At 66.1% G+C, this 419-nt stretch overlaps 1 protein-coding gene across 4 annotated transcripts in view; it reads right to left on the bottom strand.

Moving 5' to 3' along the window:
- Aplp2 (amyloid beta precursor like protein 2) overlaps positions 1 to 247 on the bottom strand; it is a 63110-nt gene extending 62863 nt beyond the window's left edge. For 3 of the 4 annotated variants that reach the window (XM_010640097.2, XM_010640098.3, XM_010640100.3), the window contains exon 1: positions 40 to 246. In XM_010640097.2, the coding sequence (XP_010638399.1) occupies positions 40 to 144 (105 nt within the window). In that variant the 5' untranslated portion in view covers positions 145 to 246. Of the gene's footprint in view, positions 1 to 39 lie in introns of all 4 variants that reach the window. The other variant, XM_010640099.3, reaches the window with a different exon arrangement.
- Positions 248 to 419: the final 172 nt, after the last annotated feature.

The raw sequence follows: 419 nt of genomic DNA, 5'->3' as shown, positions 1-419 counted from the left end.
GGACGGCGCTCCGGCGCTCCAGCGCTCCCCGGTCCTCACCTCGATGTAGCCTGCCAAAGCCGCAGCGGGCGCCGTGAGCCCGAGCAGTAGCAGGATGAGGAGCCTGCCCTTGGCAGCGACGGCCGCAGTCCCAGTGGCCGCCATCCGTCGCCTGTTCGCGCTAGCGCAGGGCTCTCAGACTCACACACGCCGACTCCAGCGCTTTCCCCACAGCGACCCAGAAGCATCTGAAGCCCGTTCGCCGCCGCCCCGGGGGTTTTACATCGACCGGAACTGACTTCACAAAACCACGCCCTACTTCTGCAGTGTCCAATGCCAGCCCTCAGGACTGCCCCGAGACACTGCCCCCTATTCAGCTAAAGCTAATCAGATCGCACAAGAGCCAGCTCCTCCTGCCCACCCAGCCGCGAGCACCCGCC

Source organism: Fukomys damarensis, unplaced genomic scaffold, assembly GCF_012274545.1.
Source record: "Fukomys damarensis isolate Sample0158 unplaced genomic scaffold, DMR_v1.0_HiC HiC_scaffold_16, whole genome shotgun sequence".
Lineage (NCBI taxonomy): Eukaryota > Metazoa > Chordata > Mammalia > Rodentia > Bathyergidae > Fukomys > Fukomys damarensis.
The sequence above is the reverse complement of the archived record's forward strand: the minus strand, read 5'-3'. Positions and strand labels throughout refer to the sequence as shown.